This window comes from Pongo pygmaeus, chromosome 16 (genome assembly GCF_028885625.2).
Source record: "Pongo pygmaeus isolate AG05252 chromosome 16, NHGRI_mPonPyg2-v2.0_pri, whole genome shotgun sequence".
In the NCBI taxonomy this organism is placed as follows: Eukaryota; Metazoa; Chordata; class Mammalia; order Primates; family Hominidae; genus Pongo; species Pongo pygmaeus.
The window spans coordinates 27,655,885-27,675,765 of NC_072389.2; the positions used below are offsets into that span (position 1 = coordinate 27,655,885).

The 19,881-nt window shown below is 41.3% G+C and overlaps 1 protein-coding gene across 1 annotated transcript in view; it reads left to right on the top strand.

The window, feature by feature from the left end:
* The window catches only part of OCA2 (OCA2 melanosomal transmembrane protein), a 347,971-nt gene extending 340,397 nt beyond the window's left edge, over positions 1-7,574 (top strand). Inside the window, exon 24 of the mRNA XM_054452341.2 lies at positions 6,977-7,574. Within this exon, the coding sequence (XP_054308316.1) occupies positions 6,977-7,061 (85 nt within the window). The 3' untranslated portion in view covers positions 7,062-7,574. The remainder of the gene's footprint in view (positions 1-6,976) is intronic.
* The last annotated feature ends 12,307 nt before the right edge of the window (positions 7,575-19,881 follow it).

Sequence of the window (19,881 nt, forward strand, 5' to 3'; positions counted from 1 at the left end):
TAACTTTTTTGAGTGAGATTTATGTTAGGATGTTGCCTATTTTAGGTTTTTTTGAGGTCCTGCAGTCAGCAGGTATGGCACCTTGAATAAGATTTATGGTGGGAAGCTGCTTATCTCAGTTTCTTCAGACAGCTTGCAAAGTCTGGTCAGTGGGCATGTATGGAAAAATACGATAGTGGAGGTGGGCTGAGTCCTATGTCTAGTCTGTCTCACATGGACATACAGTATGGAATAATAGACATTGTCGACTCAAAGGTGGGAGGGTGGGAGAGGGTGAGGGATGGGAAATTACTTAAAAGTACATTATTCTGGTGATATTACACTAAAAGCCCAGACCTCACCACTATGCAATATGTCCATGTTACGAAACTGCACTTATACCCCTTACATTTATACAAATATAAAGAAAGAAAAGGCTATTCTTCCAAAGACTCACTTTTGCATCTTTGTCAAAAATAAGTTGGGCATGCTGGGCATGGTGGCACCTGTAGTTCCAGCTGGCTGGGAGGCTGAGGCAAGAGCATCCCTTGAGCCTTGGAGGTCAAGGCTGTAGGGAGCTGTGATGACGCCAATGCGCTCCAGCCTGAATGACAGAGTGAGACCCCATATCTTAAAAAAAATAAGTTGGGCATGTCTTTGTGGGTCTGTTTTCAGGTTCTGTGTTCTGGCCCATTGATCCATGTGTCTATATCTGCATCCGTGCTGTATTGCCTTGATTACTGGTGCTACATAGTAGACCTTCATGTTGGATAGAGTGGGTCTCCTATTCAATTCTTCTTTGTTAAGATTGTCTTTGCTATTCTCTAGAGCCTGTGCCTTTCCATATACATTTTAGGATAAGCTTGTCTATGGCTAGAAAAATTCCTGCTAGGAATTGCATTAAACCTATAATCAATTTGGGGCAAATTAACATTTTGTCTATGTTGAGTCTGCCATTAATGAACACTCTATGTCTCTCCATTTATCTAGAACTGCTTTGGGTTTTTTTTTTTTTTAATCACCATTTTGTAACTTACAGCACACAGATGCTGGTGTGCTGTAAGTTACAAACACAATTTAAGTTTAAAACAAGATTTAAGTTTATGCCTAAGTGTTTAATTTTAATTAGAGTGATTTTAAGTGGTATTGTGTTTTTAATTTTAATTTTTATGTATTCATTGGTAGTTTATAGGAAAAAATAAGGTTTGAATGTTGATTTTGTGTTGTGGTCCTTGCTGAACTTACTGCTCACTGATTAGTTTTAGAAGTGTTTTGTTTTGCTTCTTTTTTTTTCGGTTTCTTGGGATTTTTTAATGTAAACTATCATGTCATCTGCAAATAGAGAGATTTTATTTCATCTATTTTAGTCTATGTGTCTTTTGCCTTATACTGACTTGGTCTTTCAGTACTATGTTGAATAAGAGTGATGAGAATCCTGTTGGGGGGAAGCATTCAGTTTCTCATTATTAAGTATTATGTTAGCTGTAGTTTTTTCATTTGCTTCCTTTTCCTAGATGATTTTCTTTATAGGGTTGAGGTAATACAGGGATCATAAAATAAGTTAGAAAATGATGTTCCCTCCCCTTTTATTTTCTGGAAGCATTTGTATAGAATTAGTGTTAGTTCTTTAAATATTTCACAGAATTCACCAGTGAGACAATCTGGCCGTACAATTTTCTTTTTTGGAAGGTCTCTAACTACCAGTTTAAATTCTCTAATATATATAGGGTGATTTAAATTATTTCATTCTAGTTGTTAAATGTATATGTATACAGTTGTTAATAGTACAACAGTAGTTAATGTGAGAAACTTTTAATCTTTTGATTAAACCCTGAAGGTTTTTTGTGATAACTCCTGTTTCATTCATACTGACCATTTGTCTTTTTTCTCTTTTAACTTGTCAGTCCTTCTAGAAGTTGGTTAATTTTATTGATCTTTTAAAAAAAATCAGCTTTGTTTCATTGATTTTTCTCCACTGTTTTCCTATTTTTAAATTCATGAATTTATGCTCTTATCTTTATTATTTCTTTTCTTCTGCTTGTTTTTGGGTTTATTTTTAAATTCTTTTTCTATTTCCTTAAGATGGGAACTTAAATTATTGATTTAAGACCTTTTCTTTCTTCTAATACAAACATTTAGTGCTATATGTTTCCCTCTCAACAAGTGACATGTTAGCTGTAGTTTTTAATTTGCTCTCTTTTCCTAGATGATTTTCTTTATACAGTTGAGGTAACACAGAGATCATGAATTAGAAAATGATGCTCCATTTTCATTCAGTTCCATGTGTTTTATTTTCCTTGTGACAATCTCTTAGATCTATGAATTATTTGAAGTAAAATATTTAATTTGAAAATGCTTGGATAGTTTCTGGTTGCCTTTCTGTTACTGATTTCTTATCAAATTAGCAAATCAAATCAAATCAAATTTGAAATCAAAATTAGTTTGATTGCTTATGGTAAGAAAAAAAAACGCTCTGTATAATTTTAATTCTTTTAAACTTGTTGATGTTTATTTTTTGGTCCAGAATATGATCTGACTTGCTAAATGTTTCTTGGATGCTGAAAGGAATGTGCATTCTGCTGTTGTTGGCTGGAGCACTCTGTAGTATCAGCAAGATTTGATTGCTGGAAGATGTTGTTGAGTTCTCTCTGCTAAATTTCTTTCTAGTTCTTCCATGAATTACAGAGAGAGAGAGTAAAAGTCTCCATCTATAATAGTGGATTTGTCAGTCTACAATCCATTTGTGCATGTGCCACTTTCTCTTGTCATTTACTTTCTCTTGTCATTTTGTCAGTTTTTGTTTCAATTTTTCAGCTCAGTTATTTGGTGAATACACATTCAGGATAACTATGATCTCTCAGTGGATTGACTGTTTTATCTATATGCAATATCCCTCTCTGCCTTGGAAATGTTCTTTGCTCTGAAATATACTTCATGTGATATTAATATAGCCATTCCTGCTCTTTGGATTACTGTTTGTGTGGTTTATCTTTATCCGTGCTTTTACTATTTTGCTATTTATTTTGTTTCAACCATCAAACATAATTTTAAAACTCAAGATGAAAAGGAAAATTTATCATATTTAACCGTACATTTGCTCTTTCTTTTGTTATTCCTTCCTGGTACTCCAAGATTCCTCCTTTTTATCATTTCATTTCTGTTTGAAGACCTTCTTAGCAGTACTTTGAGGGTAAGTCTGCTGCCCTTCTAGTTTTTCTTCATCTGAGAGTGTCTTGAGTCTCCCTTTATTCCTGAAGGATATTTTTGATGGATATAGAAATTGGGGTTGATTGTTCTTGTCTTTTAGTAATTAAAAATATTATGTCACTTTTTTCTGGCCTCCATGATTTCTGAGGAGAAACTTGTAGTTTTTCTCTGTAGGTAAATTGTCATTTATCTCTCACTGCTTTCAAGAAATTTTATCTTTCTTTAGTTTTCATGAGTTTGATTTGTTGATTGTTGTGTCTTGGCATAGATTTTGGGGGGTGCCTAGCCTTTTTAGGATTTTCCCAGCTTCTTAAATCTCTAGGTTTATATTTTTTACCAATTTTTTAATCATTATTTCTTTGAATACTTTTTCATCCCTGCCCTCTTTCTCCAATGATACAATTGTTAGATCTTTTGTTCCTGTCCCACAGATCCCTGAGGGTTGGTTCCTTTTGTTTTTTTAGTCTTTTTTCATTTTTCAGATGAACAATTTCTATTGTTCTATCTTCAAGTTCATTGATTCTTTCCTTTATACTCTCCATTATATTATTGTGCCCATTCCGTTAAGAGTTTTACTTCAGTTGAACTGAAAAATTTCCATGTGGTCCTCCTTTATAGTTTCAATTTCTTGTCTGAGACTTTCCATTTTTTTTTTTCATTTATTTCAAGTGTGTTTGTCATTGCTTGTTGAAGAATTTTTATGGTAGCTGCTTTGAAATCCTTTTCAGGTAACTTCGACATCTGTATCACCTCAGTATTGGCTTCTGTTGATTGGCTTTTCTCATTCAACTTGAAATACCCCTGGCTCGCAGGATCCCCATGTGGTCTCCGCTGTTACCACAGCAGAGGGGCTTGCTACAGCCTGGTGAGTGTGGAAGTTCTGGTTCCCACTTGGCCTTCACCAAGGAGCTTAGTTTTTCTTTCCTGTGGAATTTGGCAGGAGCGGTTATTATCTAGGAGTGTTATGTCTAGCTTTAGTGCCCTTTCATGGCTTTCTGGCTAGGGAGAGCAGGCTTCTCTTGGGGCTTTTTGTTTTCTTTCCAGTACCCCCTGATGTATCAGCTTCCCAGCATCTAGTCTAGGATATATAAGGGGAAACAAAAAGGAAACCCACCTCCATGCCATTCTTCGGGATCCCAAGGTCCCCAGCTGATCTGCCTCCTCTTCATCTTTACGGTCTCCTTATGCTTATTTTCTGTAAAATGCCAAGCTTTTAGCTCTGCTTAGTGGGAGGAATTGGAAGAAATGCATCCACTTCATCTTGCTTGATAACTAGAAGACTGCTTTATCATCTTAATTTGAGAGTAAAACAATTACATTCTCTTCTCCAGTAAACCCTTATATATTTGTATTGTTAAATTCCTTACCACCAAACACAACTCATGCACCAGGGAGGTGCTCCAGGCCTACTCTGTGATTTTGGGCACTTTGTAATCCCAGTCAACATGCACTTTAGGGCAGGTGTCCCAGTTTGAGGGGCACTGGTCTGTGGCTAAAACTTCTTGAGGGCTCATTATGTGGCCAAACATTGTTCTCACTGTTCTAAGGGATTTATAAGGGTGAACTCATGGAATCCTCATAGCACTGTTAGGTACTGTTATTACCTTCATTTTATAGACAAAGAAATTGAGTTACGGAGATGTTTAATACTTTTCCAAGGTGATGCCACTGGGCAAGAGCAGGAATTGAAAACTAGAGCCCTAAGCTAGTGTATTGTGGTACCTGTCTCTGTCGGGAAAATGTATTTGGGTTTTGAAGCCAGAAGAATATTCCAAGACACCATCTCTGCCTTTTACTGGTGGTGGCCTTTGTCAAGTTCCCTACTATATGCAAGCTTCAGTTGCTTCATCTATATAATAGGGGTAACATGACATGCCTCACCATGTTTGGGAAATAATAGACAACATCAACGTCTATTCTATGAGGCCCTTAGCGTACAGCAGATATTCAGTAAGTCATTTACTTACTAATGGCAGGTTGCCATTGTTATGGTTTATCCATGTCCACAGGGAGGCAGCATATGTAGTGATTAAGAGTACACACTTTAGAGTTAGACTGATGCATTTGGATTGTCACACCAGAGCAAACTAGCTGAGAGACCCAGGCAAGCCTGCTTACCTCTCAACATCCCACCTCTCCAGTAGGTGTGATGATGCCAATTCCAGAGGCACTGTGGGCAGTTGAGAGGGTCCTGTGCATGGAGAGTGTCACAGTGACTAGATGTTGTGAGGGAGAGTAGGGTTTCTGATGGGTCTGAGTGCTTGCATCAGTTCTGGGTGAAATGAAAATGTTTGGTGATGCTAGGTGACGCTCCTTCTCTGTGTCAGTGCCATCCCCAAGACATCAGTGGCTCTCACTTGGGAGCACAGCAAAACCACCCACCAGGAACTTTCTCCAGTCTTGGGCTTCTCAAGCAAGGTCTGCTTTTTGTGGAATTCACCCCTTGGCAAGGCAAATTTGCTTCTAAAACATGGGCAGGTGTCTTGGCACCCGGATTGAGATTCTCAGCATCTTACCTGACACTGACTCACTCTACACAATCTGTCACAGAGGAACCAAGGCTTTGTGCTTCCATGAAGGCTTGCAGTGATGTCTGTGATGCCTGGAGTTGACCAGACACTGTCGTGTGTTGTGTTTTTCCAGAACTCAATGATCAGGGCTGACATTTTGCAAACATGTTCAGCTATTTTCAAAAACAAAGTTGATAAAGTTCAAGAAATTTAAGTAGTTTTCCCAAAATGTTTTCTGTGTTTCTTTTTGTTTGTTTTGTAAAATAAAATGTGTTCAGAAAAGAAGCAAAAGAATCCTACCACTTTCTTGAAATGCCCAAGTCTGCTCTATAATTTTGGGAGCTGTCTTGCTCATGGAATCAGTTTTTGTGTTTAATTGTAGCTCTGTTGAGGAACCCTTGCTGTGGCTCTTTCTGAGTAGCCTCTTCCTACACTTATGGCCAGGGAAGAGAGAATGTCATGATCCTTACTATTATAATTACCACATGCTAGGCTCTTACTGCTAAAACTTAAGCCTTTTGAAACCAAAATTGTAACATTTGCAGGGGCTTCCCTTAGTGACCAGGCAGCACTGAGCAATGGCTACAGAGCATGCATTACCCATGCCAAGTGGCATCTGTCAGTGCTTGGAAGCTGGGGTAGGAATTTGTGGAGATGTGGGTACGTTGGAGGAGGCACACAATGAGGGATGCTTCTCTCTTCTCATGACTGCTTTTGTATCTGTGCATACCCTCCTTGTCCACACGTCTCACACCTCACCGACTACAGAAGAAAAACTTCTTTTTCCCTCTGCCTTTCCTTAGACAACAGTTGGCCTTATTTTCTAACACTGCTTCTCAAGCTCTCCTTGGCCTTAAGTGTGAGGGACTTCAGGAGCCTGCAGGAAGGTGGGATCTCTGGGAAATCTCCAGAGAAGAAAAGTTGGAAGATGACACAAGTAGAGGAAACATCCAGAGATTTAAATGGTGGCCCAGTACATGGCATTGAAAGAGCAACAGTCTAATATAGATGAACAAACAGAGGCTCCATGTAGCCATTAAAAATTTGAGAAAACCTTAAGCAGGTCTCAAATAAAATTGCACACAATGGAGGATGTCTAATAGAAGCATGCATTCACATAATTTAGTCTAAAACTAACTTTCTGACTTATAGAAATAAAAGGTAGTGGCCGTTGTGAAAATGCAAAGGTGCTAAGGCCATGTTCTCATGAGCTATGAGTCCGTATCTCATGAGATTGTCCAGATTTCAGATGCCATAACTCATTTCTCTTTGTATTTCAGGTTGGGCTTCCCAATGATGGTTGTGTCCTGCACCGTTGGGATGTGTTATCTCCTTGTGGCTCATGCGGTGGTGGGATGGAATTAATAGACATCCAACTATTGCTCGAAGACTAAAGGAAACTTCATCCGTCACAACCCATCAGTCATAAAGCTACCCTGACCCCACTGTTTGGAGAAGAAAAGGTGCTTATCCTGGAGATGCTATGGAGACACAGTGGAATAGACCTTGACACTAACACTGTAATTCCAGCGAATGTTGGAACACCATGACCTCCTCTGTGTGTCCTTTCTCCCCAAGGACAAAATGTAGAAAGACATGAGATAACTTACTCAAGATTCCCCTCCAGAAAAATACATATGTTTCAAAACCCTTCCTGTTATACATAGGAAAAGACACACATCCACCTAAAATTGACTGTGCTGTTTAACTGTCAATTCTCCTGAGGCTAAATGCAGTTTGTTTTTCTTGTAATCACTTTTCATGTTAAAATAATCAGCATTCAAATTGTATGCTCTCTGAATATAGACTTTCTGGGAAAAGGTTTACTGCTCGTAAGGAAACATTTTATGTATTAAAATAAACTGTTCCTTGATAAAAGGCTTTGGAGTCGTTTACATTATGTAAAATTGCATTTTATCCATTTATATTTTTCTCTGCAGTTTTAAAATTATTAATTAAAAGTCCAGAAATTTGACTTGCAGAAGATCATAGGTATCTTTTAAGGATATTTTACATACTTAACAGCTTAGAGTAATGATTTTTCCATTTTGCAAGTGGTGCATGCTATTTCCATCAATTACGCAGACATACAGTCGATGCCCTCAGTCCTGCTCTCCCTGCAGGACGCTGTGGCTCATTCAGTGTTTATTAAATGCAGTTCTTTTTTTTAATTTTTATTATTATTATACTTTAGGTATATCCCCCAATGCTATCCCTCCCCCCTCCCCCCACCCCACAACAGTCCCCAGAGTGTGATGTCTCCCTTCCTGTGTCCATGTGTTCTCATTGTTCACTTCCCACCTATGAGTGAGAATATGCGGTGTTTGGTTTTTTGTTCTTGTGATAGTTTACTGAGAATGATGATTTCCAATTTCATCCATGTCCCTACAAAGGACATGAACTCATCATTTTTTATGGCTGCATAGTATTCCATGTTGTATATGTGCCACATTTTCTTAATCCAGTCTATCATTGTTGGACATTTGGGTTGGTTCCAAGTCTTTGCTATTGTGAGTAATGCCGCAATAAACATACGTGTGCATGTGTCTTTATAGCAGCATGATTTACAGTCCTTTGGGTATATACCCAGTAATGGGATGGCTGGGTCAAATGGAATTTCTAGTTCTAGATCCCTGAGGAATCGCCACACTGACTTCCACAAGGGTTGAACTAGTTTACAGTCCCACCAACAGTGTAAAAGTGTTCCTATTTCTCCACATCCTCTCCAGCACCTGTTGTTTCCTGACTTTTTAATGATTGCCATTCTAACTGGTGTGAGATGGTATCTCATTGTGGTTTTGCTTTGCATTTCTCTGATGGCCAGTGATGGTGAGCATTTTTTCATGTGTTTTTTGGCTGCATAAATGTCTTCTTTTGAGAAGTGTCTGTTCATGTCCTTTGCCCACTTTTTGATGGGGTTGTTTGTTTTTTTCTTGTAAATTTGTTGGAGTTCATTGTAGATTCTGGATATTAGCCCTTTGTCAGATGAGTAGGTTGCAAAAATTTTCTCCCATTTTGTAGGTTGCCTGTTCACTCTGATGGTAGTTTCTTTTGCTGTGCAGAAGCTCTTTAGTTTAATTAGATCCCATTTGTCAATTTTGGCTTTTGTTGCCATTGCTTTTGGTGTTTTAGACATGAAGTCCTTGCCCATGCCTATGTCCTGAATGGTAATGCCTAGGTTTTCTTCTAGGGTTTTTATGGTTTTAGGTCTAACGTTTAAGTCTTTAATCCATCTTGAATTGATTTTTGTATAAGGTGTAAGGAAGGGATCCAGTTTCAGCTTTCTGCATATGGCTAGAGAGTTTTCCCAGCACCATTTATTAAATAGGGAATCCTTTCCCCATTGCTTGTTTTTCTCGGGTTTGTCAAAGATCAGATAGTTGTAGATATGCAGCATTATTTCTGAGGGCTCTGTTCTGTTCCATTGATCTATATCTCTGTTTTGGTACCAGTACCATGCTGTTTTTGTAACTGTAGCCTTGTAGTATAGTTTGAAGTCAGGTAGTGTGATGCTTCCAGCTTTGTTCTTTTGGCTTAGGATTGACTTGGCGATGCGGGCTCTTTTTTGGTTCCATATGAACTTTAAAGTAGTTTTTTCCAATTCTGTGAAGAAAGTCATTGGTAGCTTGATGGGGATGGCATTGAATCTATAAATTACCTTGGGCAGTATGGCCATTTTTACGATATTGATTTTTCCTACCCATGAGCATGGAATGTTCTTCCATTTGTATGTATCCTCTTTTATTTCATTGAGCAGTGGTTTGTAGTTCTCCTTGAAGAGGTCCTTCACGTCCCTTGTGAGTTGGATTCCTAGGTATTTTATTCTCTTTGAAGCAATTGTGAATGGGAGTTCACTCATGATTTGGCTCTCTGTTTGTCTGTTATTGGTGTATAAGAATGCTTGTGATTTTTGTGCATTGATTTTGTATCCTGAGACTTTGCTGAAGTTGCTGATCAGCTTAAGGAGATTTTGGGCTGAGACAGTGGAGTTTTCTAGATATACAATCATGTCATCTGCAAACAGGGACAATTTGACTTCCTCTTTTCCTAATTGAATACCCTTTATTTCCTTCTCCTGCCTAATTGCCCTGGCCAGAACTTCCAACACTATGTTGAATAGGAGTGGTGAGAGAGGGCATCCCTGTCTTGTGCCAGTTTTCAAAGGGAATGCTTCCAGTTTTTGCCCATTCAGTATGATATTGGCTGTGGGTTTGTCATAGATAGCTCTTATTATTTTGAGATATGTCCCATCAATACCTAATTTATTGAGAGTTTTTAGCATGAAGGGTTGTTGAATTTTGTCAAAGGCCTTTTCTACATCTGTTGAGATAATCATGTGGTTTTTGTCTTTGGTTCTGTTTATATGCTGGATTACATTTATTGATTTGCATATATTGAACCAGCCTTGCATCCTAGGGATGAAGCCCACCTGATCATGGTGGATAAGCTTTTTGACGTGCTGCTGGATTCAGTTTGCCGGTATTTTATTGAGGATTTTTGCATCAATGTTCATCAAGGATATTGGTCTAAAATTCTCTTTTTTGGTTGTGTCTCTGCCCGGCTTTGGTATCAGGATGATGCTGGCCTCATAAAATGAGTTAGGGAGGATTCCCTCTTTTTCTATTGATTGGAATAGTTTCAGAAGGAATGGTACCAGTTCCTCCTTGTACCTCTGGTAGAATTCGGCTGTGAATCCATCTGGTCCTGGACTCTTTTTGGTTGGTAAGCTATTGATTATTGCCACAATTTCAGCTCCTGTTATTGGTCTATTCAGTGATTCAACTTCTTCCTGGTTTAGTCTTGGGAGAGTGTATGTGTCGAGGAATTTATCCATTTCTTCTAGATTTTCTAGTTTATTTGCATAGAGGTGTCTGTAATATTCTCTGATGGTAGTTTGTATTTCTGTGGGATTGGTGGTGATATCCCCTTTATCATTTTTTATTGCATCTATTTGATTCTTCTCTCTTTTTCTTTATTAGTCTTGCTAGCGGTCTATCAATTTTGTTGATCCTTTCAAAAAACCAGCTCCTAGATTCATTAATTTTTTGAAGGGTTTTTTGTGTTTCTGTTTCCTTCAGTTCTGCTCTGATTTTAGTTATTTCTTGCCTTCTGCTAGCTTTTGAATGTGTTTGCTCTTGCTTTTCTAGTTCTTTTAATTGTGATGTTAGGGTGTCAATTTTGGATCTTTCCTGCTTTCTCTTGTGGGCATTTAGTGCTATAAATTTCCCTCTACACAGTGCTTTGAATGCATCCCAGAGATTCTGGTATGTTGTGTCTTGGTTCTCGTTGGTTTCAAAGAACATCTTTATTTCTGCCTTCATTTCGTTATGTACCCAGTAGTCATTCAGGAGCAGGTTGTTCAGTTTCCATGTAGTTGAGCGGTTTGGAGTGAGATTCTTAATCCTGAGTTCTAGCTTGATTGCACTGTGATCTGAGAGATAGTTTGTTATAATTTCTGTTCTTTTACATTTACTGAGGAGAGCTTTACTTCCAAGTATGTGGTCAATTTTGGAATAGGTGTGGTGTGGTGCTGAAAAAAATGTATATTCTGTTGATTTGGGGTGGAGAGTTCTGTAGATGTCTATTAGGTCCGTTTGGTGCAGAGCTGAGTTCAGTTCCTGGGTATCCTTGTTGACTTTCTGTCTCGTTGATCTGTCTAATATTGACAGTGGGGTGTTAAAGTCTCCCATTATTCATGTGTGGGAGTCTAAGTCTCTGTGTAGGTCACTCAGGACTTGCTTTATGAATCTGGGTGCTCCTGTATTGGGTGCATATATATTTAGGATAGTTAGCTCTTCTTGTTGAATTGATCCCTTTACCATTATGTAATGGCCTTCTTTGTCTCTTTTGATCTTTGTTGGTTTCAAGTCTATTTTATCAGAGGCTAGGATTGCAACCCCTGCCTTTTTTTGCTTTCCATTTGCTTGGTAGATCTTCCTCCATCCTTTTATTTTGAGCCTATGTGTGTCTCTGCACGTGACGTGGGTTTCCTGAATACAGCACACTGATAGGTCTTGACTCTTTATCCAATTTGCCAGTCTGTGTCTTTTAATTGGAGCATTTAGTCCATTTACATTTAAAGTTAATATTGTTATGTGTGAATTTGATCCCGTCATTATGATGTTAGCTGGTTATTTTGCTTGTTAGTTGATGCAATCTCTTCCTAGTCTCGATGGTCTTTACATTTTGGCCTGACTTTGCAGCGGCTGGTACTGGTTGTGCCTTTCCATGTTTAGTGCTTCCTTCAGGAGCTCTTTTAGGGCAGGCCTGGTGGTGACAAAATCTCTCAGCATTTACTTGTCTGTAAAGTATTTTATTTCTCCTTCACTTATGAAGCTTAGTTTGGCTGGATATGAAATTCTGGGTTGAAAATTCTTTTCTTTAAGAATGTTGAATATTGGCCCCCACTCTCTTCTTGCTTGTAGAGTTTCTGCCCAGAGATCTGCTGTTAGTCTGATGGGCTTCCCTTTGAGGGTAACCCGACCTTTCTCTCTGGCTGCCCTTAACATTTTTTTCTTCATTTCAACTTTGGTGAATCTGACAATTATGTGTCTTGGAGTTGCTGTTCACGAGGAGTATCTTTGTGGCGTTCTCTGTATTTCCTGAATCTGAATGTTGGCCTGCCTGGCTAGATTGGGGAAGTTCTCCTGGATAATATCCTGCAGAGTGTTTTCCAACTTGGTTCCATTCTCCCCATCACTTTCAGGTACACCAATCAGACGTAGATTTGGTCTTTTCACATAGTACCATATTTCTTGGAGGTTTTGTTCGTTTCTTTTTATTCTTTTTTCTCTAAACTTCCCTTCTTGCTTCATTTCATTCATTTCATCTTCGAGGGCTGACACCCTTTCTTCCATTTGATCGCATCGGCTCCTGAGGCTTCTGCATTCTTCATGTAGGTCTCGAGCCTTGGTTTTCAGCTCCATCAGCTCCTTTAAGCACTTCTCTATATTGGTTATTCTAGTTATACATTCTTCTAATTTTTTTCAAAGTTTTTAACTTCTTTGCCTTTGGTTTGAATATCCTCCCATAGCTCGGAGTAATTTGATCATCTGAAGCCTTCTCCTCTCAGCTCGTCAAAGTCATTCTCCGTCCAGCTTTGTTCCATTGCTGGTGAGGAACTGCGTTCCTTTGGAGGAGGAGAGGCACTCTGCTTTTTAGAGTTTCCAGTTTTTCTGCTCTGTTTTTTTCCCCATCTTTGTGGTTTTATCTACTTTTTGTCTTTGATGATGGTGATGTACAGATGGGTTTTTGGTGTGGATGTCCTTTCTGTTAGTTTTCCTTCTAACAGACAGGACCCTCAGCTGCAGGTCTGTTGGAGTACCCAGCTGTGTGAGGTGTCAGTCTGCCCCTGCTTTGGGGGTGCCTCCCAGTTAGGCTGCTCGGGGGTCAGGGGTCAGGGACCCATTTGAGATGGCAGTCTGCCCGTTCTCAGATCTCCAGCTGCATGCTGGGAGAACCACTGCTCTCCTCAAAGCTGTCAGACAGGGACATTTAAGTCTGCAGAGGTTACTGCTGTCTTTTTGTTTGTCTGTGCCCTGCCTCCAGAGGTGGAGCCTACAGAGGCAGGCAGGCCTCCTTGAGCTGTGGTGGGCTCCACCCAGTTCGAGCTTCCTGGCTGCTTTGTTTACCTAAGCAAGCCTGGGCAATGGCGGGCGCCCCTCCCCCAGCCTCGCTGCTGCCTTGCAGTTTGATCTCAGACTGCTGTGCTAGCAATCAGCGAGACTCCATGGGCATAGGACCCTCTGAGCCAGGTGTGGGATATAATCTCCTGATGCACCGTTTTTTAAGCCCGTTGGAAAAGCACAGTATTCGGGTGGGAGTGACCCGATTTTCCAGTTGCCGTCTGTCACCCCTTTCTTTGACCACGAAAGGGAACTCCCTGACCCCTTGCACTTCCCAAGTGAGGCAATGCCTCGCCCTTCTTCGGCTCGTGCACGGTGCGCGCACCCACTGACCTGTGCCCACTGTCTGGCACTCCCTAGTGAGATGAAACCGGTACCTCAGATGGAAATGCAGAAATCACCCATCTTCTGCCTTGCTCATGCTGGGAGCTGTAGACCGGAGCTGTTCCTATTCGGCCATCTTGGCTCCTCACCCCAGTGCAGTTCTTTTGTGAAGCATTCCTTGTGAGGCAAGGGTAATGAGAACAAAGATCAAGGGGGAACCCTGTGCTTCCTGCGAGGTCTCCTCTGCTCTGCCTCATCAGTATCATGGCTATGCCCCAGAGGAAGAACCCCTTCTTCAGTTTCTGATCTTCTGTGCATGATACCTTGGAATGAAAATGGGGACACTGCTCTGAAGTGATTGTGTGTCAAGCGTCTGACTTCAAAAGGTCCAAGATGCTCAGGGCACTAAGAAATGCAAGGCAGGAGATCTTTCTGGTCCCATTTCTGTCACAGGCGCTCTCAGGATGGGTGTCCCTGTCTACTGTTTAGTCTGTATTGTAGAATGGCAACATAGTTCTTCCCTGAAAGGTTGGGAGTGTTTATATGCCCTTTGAATTCCTTGACAGCAAAGCTGACATGCAACCCTAGTTTATTTTAAAATGTAGTTTTGGACAACGTCACACAGAAGCCTCCAGACACGTGCAGCTGACTGGATGTCCCGGAGGAGCTCCTGCCACAGCCTGTCCAGGGAAGGGTTCTTCTGGCCACTCCCGCACTGCCCGTACTTTGCTTGGTCTCACTGGACCCGGATGTCCCTGAGCCGGTCACTGAAAAGCACCGTTTCCTCTTCTATCCCACATCAGGATGCCTGGGGACAGCACTGGGCTCCCTCATGTCCGGCTCCTTCCAGCTCAGCTCCCGTCTGCTCTTTCATCCTTTCACACGTCATCCCCTACAACGCTCAGGCCCCATCTCCCACCCACTGCCTCTGCTCGTTGGTGCCTCTCTCTACTCTTCAGTCATCCTTTCTCATTCTTTTTTTTTTTTCTTTCTTTCTTTTCTTTTTTTTTTTTTTGAGATGGAGTCTCGCTCAGTCACCCAGGCTGGAGTGTAGTGGTGTGATCTCGGCTCACTGCAAACTCCGCCTCCTAGGTTCACGCCATTCTCCTCCCTCAGCCTCCCAAGTAGCTGGGACTACAGGCACCCGCCACCACACCTGGCTAATTTTGTTTTTGTATTTTCAGTAGAGACGGGGTTTCACTGTGTTAGCCAGGATGGTCTCGATCTCCTGACCTCGTGATCCACCCGCCTTGGCCTCCCAAAGTGCTGGAATTACAGGCATGAGCCACCACGCCCGGCCCATCCCTTCTCATTCTTAAAAACCATTAGCTCCAGGCTCATTTCTCCCTCTTGCTCATACCCCCAGCCTCCCCCGAGGTTCCTATTCATGCCCCACAGTTCTGATTTCTCTGCCCCCACCACCTTCCCCCACTACCCTCCGTGTTACACCCACCCTGGGTCCCCAGGACCTGCCTAGGGTCCTTCATCTCTGTGGTCTTTCTCTGACGCTCCAACACTTCCAGTCCTTTACCCCAGGCTACCCTCTAAAACAAACCTTGCCCCTGCTGGAACCTCTCGTTCATTGGCCCTGGACGTTTTAACTTCCCCTGTCAACTCCCTCATAGCTTAGTTGTTTGTTTATGCTCTAAAATTTAAAAGTCAACCAACAAACTGGCCCCGTGCTACCTTTACTGCCCCTCAATGTTGCTGAGGTGAATCATCCCACAGGGATGGCTGGTTTTATTTTTAAATGAAGATCTCAAGCATCAGACAGGCCCTCAGCACTGCCTGACTCTTTGATTCCATTTCCCTAGCGCAGCAGCCAGAGAACTGGCTGGAAATAGGTGTCTGCCCACATTGGGTAAGTGCAAGTGACTGCAGCCAGGGATGGTGCAATCCTTTAGGGCCAGTGAGAGGAGGCAGCTGTGGGCCTCTGAGGGGGAGTGGGGGGGATGAGGACCTGGGGATGCAGGGAGCTGTGTCCAGAGGGACTGGACGGGAGCCGTGGTCTTCTGCTGGGGCTGTGCCAGCATGAGACACTTGGCAGCCAGGGCGGGGGGCGGGGGGTGAGGGGTGGGGGGCGAGGGGTGGGGAGTGGGCCGTGGGAATCTTCCTGACTTTATGCCTTTCTTCCCGTAGCTTCCCTCTGTACATGGACTGAGCTAGCTGGAAGCCAGGGGACAGGAAGCACTGTTGATGCTGTCCGGGAATGGGAGTGTGGCAGGAGGAGCAGATGGAAGATACTCAGCTTTATGTACTCTTTTGCTCCTCAGCAGATGAAAAGTCCACTTCTGAAGAAAGGAGACACTAAAATTGCCATGAGCTTTTCCACCCAAGAGACCAGGCGAGCTTGCCCACACTCCCTCCTGACGCTGTCTCCAGAATTATTAGGTGAACAATCAGTGCTTATTAAATCCTGTGTCATTATGATGGAAAAAGACAACCTCAAAGAAACCAGCTGCGCCTTTGCTGTAAATGTTGGACTGCCACAGGCAGCTGTCCTTGCTAGAGTTTGCCCGACATCACGTGCATAAAGTCCTAAAGGCCACAGGGACTGTGAGGACACACTTTTACAGTCTGAATTCACCGTGAAAATCCAGATGAAGGGTCTGTGTGCTGCAGATGAGGATCTGGTCCTTCCTGAGCTTGCATGAGGAGCTGTGCCTTACCTTTGACACACGGCCCCACAGCCGTGTCAAAGGGGACACAGCAGCAGCAGAGTCCATGGGAATCTGAGCCACTTCCTCCTGCAGTGCATGTGCGCCTTCCAGATCTGCTGGGGCCCAGTCTTGTAAATGCAACATACTTCATAACAGAAGATCACTGTGCACATCTGACTTGATGGTTCAGTGGATCAGATAGCCCTTGGCTTGTGACGCACAGCCCAAGTTCTGTAGTTACTCTGTTTTCCACAATCAGACCTTCAACCTGCACCAAGGCCCAGTGGCAGCCTGGACCTGCTTTTCTAGAGAAGACTAGCACACTAGGCAGAACAGGAAGGCAGGGACTTCATTCAGATCCTGAGGTTTGCACTCCGACTCTCCCCTCAAGGCTTTCCAGCATCTCCCTACAGTGTCTGTGTCTGCCTTTGGGATACCTGCAGCTGTGCAGTGCTATTTCACAAGGCCCAAGTGGCAGGGCAGCCAGCATGGCAAACTGGACCTGTCAGCTGCACTTGCTTGCTCTGGTCCCCCTCAAACCTTGCAGCCTTGGGAGGTTACCTGCTAATGGGTCAGAGCAGCAAATCCAATATGTTATATGCTGCCTATGAAATTAAAAGTGGATCATCAAGAATTGTATTTTTGTCTTTTTTTTGATGATTGGTACAATTGTTTCTCACTTTGTAGGGTAATTTTAAGTCACTCCTAAAATTACCATCAGGATGTTGTATTTCTTTTGTGTTACCATCTTGGTGTGAGATGGGCAACTTCCTCAGGTAATAGGAAACAAACTTGGTCATTCTGATGGTTATTTAACATGATCTGTGTCAGCATTCATTCTGGAGAAGGGGAATAACCATAGGAAGGGTCCACCATTTCACAGGACAAATTATTATGCGGACTTAGCACAAGAATGCACCTGTCACTTGACCAACATAAGCCTCTATTCTGTCTTAAGGACCAGAGAATGTTTTGGATCTCTGAGAATCAGGGAAAATTTAAAACCATTAGGACCGTCCAGATATTTCTTACTGGAATGCAAAAGTCACCTGGTAAATGGCCACAGGTCCCTCTGAGGAAGGTGTGGGAAGAGCAGTAAATGCATCTGTGGGCCTGTTGCGGGATCTTTCTCAAATGCACCTGGCTGACCTCTCTTCAATCAATGACCTGTGAGGCTAGGAACACTTTCAGGTCTGGGAAGCAGCTTGTGTCATTCATCCTTCTTATGATGACTGAAGCTTCTCCCCAGGTCCAGATTCTCTCCAGGTTTCTATGTCAAGCTTCCCATAGAAGCCATTGCTTTGAGCCCTGTGATCCACTTGCCTTTTGGCACAGACATTTGAAGCGTAATGTGGTTAACTGTGCCAACCTTGACTATGACAATTAAGCACACCCCTGGTCTTTACCACCTTGGAATCCCATTATTCCCACTGAGAAAAAATAACTTTATTCCATTACTGCCTCTCCTACTGTCAGCAACAGTCTCCAAAGGACAGATATCAGAGACTTCTAAGGACACTGGTGGCTCCCCCAACACTGCATTTATTAATGCTTCAATGCAGGAAGTGTCCACTGGATTCTCTTGCAGGGAATGCTAGTGGACAACTGAGTAGGGGACACATAAAAATCTGAGCCTTTGGACTCTTTTCTCTATATGCCCAATATTAACCAACTGTGCATATTAATAACGCCTGTTCCAAGTGGCCAAGCTAACACATTAAGTCTCAAACTCCCGGTGAGTATGCCTGTCTGGGAATTTGGCCCATTCAAGCCTTGTATTTTATCCTCTGGGATGTAATATACTTAGATTCCATTTCCTTAAGTGCACTCCAAAGAGGGGTGTAGTTCTGTAACTTTTTCAATAGACAGGTTAATTTGTCTTGAAGGAGACTTTCTACTTCTCTATCCAGGATACGTTAGTATCTTACAAGAGCCCTGGAGAAAATGATGGGTATTGAGGGATGAATCTTGAGACAAATACACATCAGTTTGTGAGGCAACTAACCAAGGTGCAGTCACTAGATGGCTTTAAGTGGAGAAAAGAGGGGTGGGCTTGTGGCTCAGAGGGAGATAGAGTGATTCTTCCCACTTAACTGTTGGTCAAGATTGTCTTTGCTAAAGCCTATGCTTGCAAATAAATTTTAGGATAAGCTTGCTTATGCCTATTTTAAAAAACTTGACCTGATGTGATAGAAATCACACTGAACTTATAAGTTAATTTGGGAAGAATTGACAATTTTACTATGTTGAACTTTCCATCCCTTGGACATGATATGTCTCTCCATTTATTTAGGTCTCTGTTGGTTTCTTTCAACAACATCTTACAATTTGCAGCGTGCATAACCTGGACAAGTTTTGTTAGATTTATAATTGAGTATTTAATATTCTTTGAAGAGAAGGGTACTGTGTTTTAAATTTCAGTTTCCAAATGTTCATAATTAACATGTAGAAATGTGATTGATTTGTGCGTGTAGATCCTGTATACCATGGCCTTGCTGAGTTCACTTATTAGTTATAGAATTAAAAAAGATTCCTTGGTATTTTTTATGTAGATCAGTATGTCATCTACTAATAGGGACATTTTCATTTCTGCCTTCTCAATCTTTATGCCTTTAATATATATTTTTTTGCCTTATTCTGGTGGCTAGAACTCATAAGAAGGAATTTGGCCATTCATTCACTAAGCTAGATCTACTTGCAACAACTTCTTTCAGTTTTTCTTCATTTTAGAAGAGTTTCATTTCACCTTCATTCTTGAAGGAAGTCTTACTGGAGATAGCATTCTTAGTTGACAGTTCTTTTCTTTCTTGAGAAATGCTCTGTTACTTCCTTGTGCACATATGGTCTCTAATGAGGAATGTACTGTCATTCAAATTGCTTTTCCCCTACAGATAAGTTGTCATTTCTCTCTTGCTGCTTTCAGGAATTTCTTCTTTTTATTTAATTTCAGGGATTTGATTATGTTGTGGATTAGTATGGATTTCTTTGAGTTTATTGTTTTTGAAGTTTTCTCAGCTTTGTGAACTTTAGATTTCTTTTACCAAAATTGGGAAGTTTTCAGTTAACAATTATCCAAATATTCCTTCAGCCCCATTCTCTTTTTCTTCTTCTAGAACCCCCATGATACAAACGTTGAATTATAGTCTTAAAGCTCTGTTCATTTTTTTTCAGTATTTTCTCTCTGTGTTCATATTGGATAAATTTTATTGATCTGACCCCAAGTTCACTAATTCTATACTCTGTCATCTCCACTCTACTGTTGAACACATTCAGCAAGTATTTTATTTTTATTTTATCGTTATCATATTTTTCAGTGTTTAGTTTTCATTTGTTTCATTTATTTATTGCTTACTCATTGCCTATTGCATCATTTTGTAATATAGGCTTTAGAATCCTTGCCATATAATTTGTACAACTGACTTCTCCTAGTGTTGGCATCAGTTGATTGTCTTTTCTTATCCAAGTTCTAATTTTCTGGATCATTGCATGACAGATGATCTATAATTATATACTGGAAAAACTGGCTATTAGGACATTATGGATTATATTTAAAAGTTGTATTTTAGCAAGCAGTTA